Raw genomic sequence first — 2,154 nt, forward strand, 5'->3', positions numbered from 1 at the left:
AAATAGTTTTAAAGGTAGTTTTCCGCTGTGTTCTTTGATAATTGCCTTAGCCGTTTTCACGGTGGCGGTAATATCTTAGATTTTCCTTTTTCGTATTTTAAAAAGGGCAAAACAGGTATTTTAAAGGAAAGGAATTTCTAGGGTGTTACAACATTACAACAGACTGCCTTACTTGTTTGGATAATTGTAATGAACAAATACACCTAACCACTTGATTCTTCAACAATTTTTTGAAAAAACAAATAAAGAAACTTACTAGGAGAAGTGGTTATGTGTGGCAGTCCATGTGTTGTCTTGTTCTTGTAATGAGTCCCCTAATCTGCATCCACCTCCAAATCTTCTGTGACTTCTTCAGTGCCTTGATTTGCTGGCCTAAACATAGTGTTTAGGTACTCCACAGCCTCCAACGCTACCTCTTTCTGAACCTCTACCAAATCTGGAAGATTGCCAAGGTTTTCCAGCCTTTTTTTGTTCAGATGTGGTATTTTGTACTTGTTACCACCTTCTGCCTTGAGTATCTTAATCATGCATTTTTGCAATGTAACCCAGATGTACTTGTTAACATGGGGGTTGAATGTGTCATAAGACTGTTTGACCTTTTCAACCAGCTCCTCTAAGTCCCTAGGAAAAGATTGATATTGCAAAGATTGTATAGACCTAAAAAGCCCTAAGTCAAGGACATTCAAATCAGGTGACTGTGCTGGCTGAAAAACAAATTGAATGTTAAAGCCATTAGCTGTTGTTACTGCCAGAAACTCAGCATCTGTAGGAACTTGGTGAGGCCTTACATTGTCCCATTGGATGACCACATCCTTGGGCAGACCTTCAGGCCACTTTGACATGATTGCTGGAATGACCTTTGTTAGCAACATCTCTCTGATAACTTCTCTGTTTATATTCTGGAGTGCCTTTGTTTCCATAGTCCCTCTTGCTCTTTTCTTGCTTGATTTCTGTGCTACTTGCTGGACAGTGAATGGGAAGATGCCATACTTCCCATCATGTAACATTTCTCCATTTGTGGCATATAATGGCTTCCATATAATTGCCATGAACATTGCCTTGAGCTTGAATCTTCTTGACTGAACTGCCATGTAAGGATCCTCCTCACTTGGCAGTAGATATAACCTCCTTTTATTAGGGTTCAAGTAGAACCACTTCTCATCACAGTGTATGACATTCCTCATGTCAACAAATGTAGGGTCCTCATTCCCTCTAATCGGATTTATATGTGACAAAATCCATCTTAGTCTGGCAACCTTATGGTCTGATGTCAGCAATGGTTTGTTGCAGCATGTGTGTGTTCTTAGCCTTCCTCTCTTCTTCAAATTGTGAAGTGTACTAAGACTGATGTTCAATGCTCTTGCATAGCTCCTTTCTGTCTGCCTTAAATGTAGTGGGACTGGCTGGAGGGTTTCATCAGAAATTTGCAATGGCTTTCTCCCAGTTTTGCCATATTTTTTAGTCCTGACATCAATCAAGTCCCCTATTGACAACTGCCTTTTTATGTCTGTGAAGATTCTTGTGATTGTTGATTTGTGAACATTGAATTTGAATGATAATTGCTTCATGAGACCCCTTGGTAATGTCCCATTGTTCATTTTCACCAAAAGTGCATCAACAATTTTCCTTCTTTGCTGCATTGTTAGTTGCTTTCTGCATACACTATGAGCCCCTTCATCAGCTTGTTGTTGCATTTGTGTGTGTTCAAAATCAGTGTCTGTGTGTTGTTGTTGTTGTTGTTCTTCTTGGTTACCTTCCATGGTTTCATCTTCTGAATCGTACTCCCAAATGCCTGCATCCTGTATCTCTTCTTCTTCATCGAACCACAACTCTGCCATCTGTTCTTTATTTAGAATGTGTTCGATATAAAAAAAAAAACAGAATCACCATTTTCTGCCATGTCTATTTTTTTTGCCAGCACAGGGAGATGGAGTGAGGGGCCTGCTGATTTTTTGGGTTGAAGATGAAGACTAAACCCAGTTGTGCAGTATTGACAGCAGTGCTACCCTTTTTTTGTAAAGCTGTTAACAGATTAGGTAGTTTGTAATTAAACTAACCGTAACGGTTAAGGTAGGATGGTGTAATTTTTTGGGGAAGGAACTCTGTTTTTGCTGGTGTGTGTAACCCAGCTTCAAACATTTATGTCTGTATTTA

At 39.4% G+C, this 2,154-nt stretch overlaps 1 protein-coding gene across 1 annotated transcript; it reads right to left on the bottom strand.

Moving 5' to 3' along the window:
- Positions 1 to 314: 314 nt before the first annotated feature.
- On the bottom strand, positions 315 to 1,838 carry LOC110698865. Its single transcript, XM_021876381.1, has one exon. It carries the CDS (start codon positions 1,836 to 1,838, stop codon positions 315 to 317), a length of 1,524 nt encoding a protein of 507 aa, XP_021732073.1.
- Positions 1,839 to 2,154: the final 316 nt, after the last annotated feature.

Source organism: Chenopodium quinoa, unplaced genomic scaffold (genome assembly GCF_001683475.1).
Source record: "Chenopodium quinoa cultivar QQ74 unplaced genomic scaffold, ASM168347v1, whole genome shotgun sequence".
NCBI lineage: Eukaryota > Viridiplantae > Streptophyta > Magnoliopsida > Caryophyllales > Amaranthaceae > Chenopodium > Chenopodium quinoa.

Bases quoted from the DNA above. Each gene is read 5' to 3' on its own strand.
- LOC110698865 (XM_021876381.1), bottom strand. From the start codon at position 1,838: ATGGCAGAGTTGTGGTTCGATGAAGAAGAAGAGATACAGGATGCAGGC.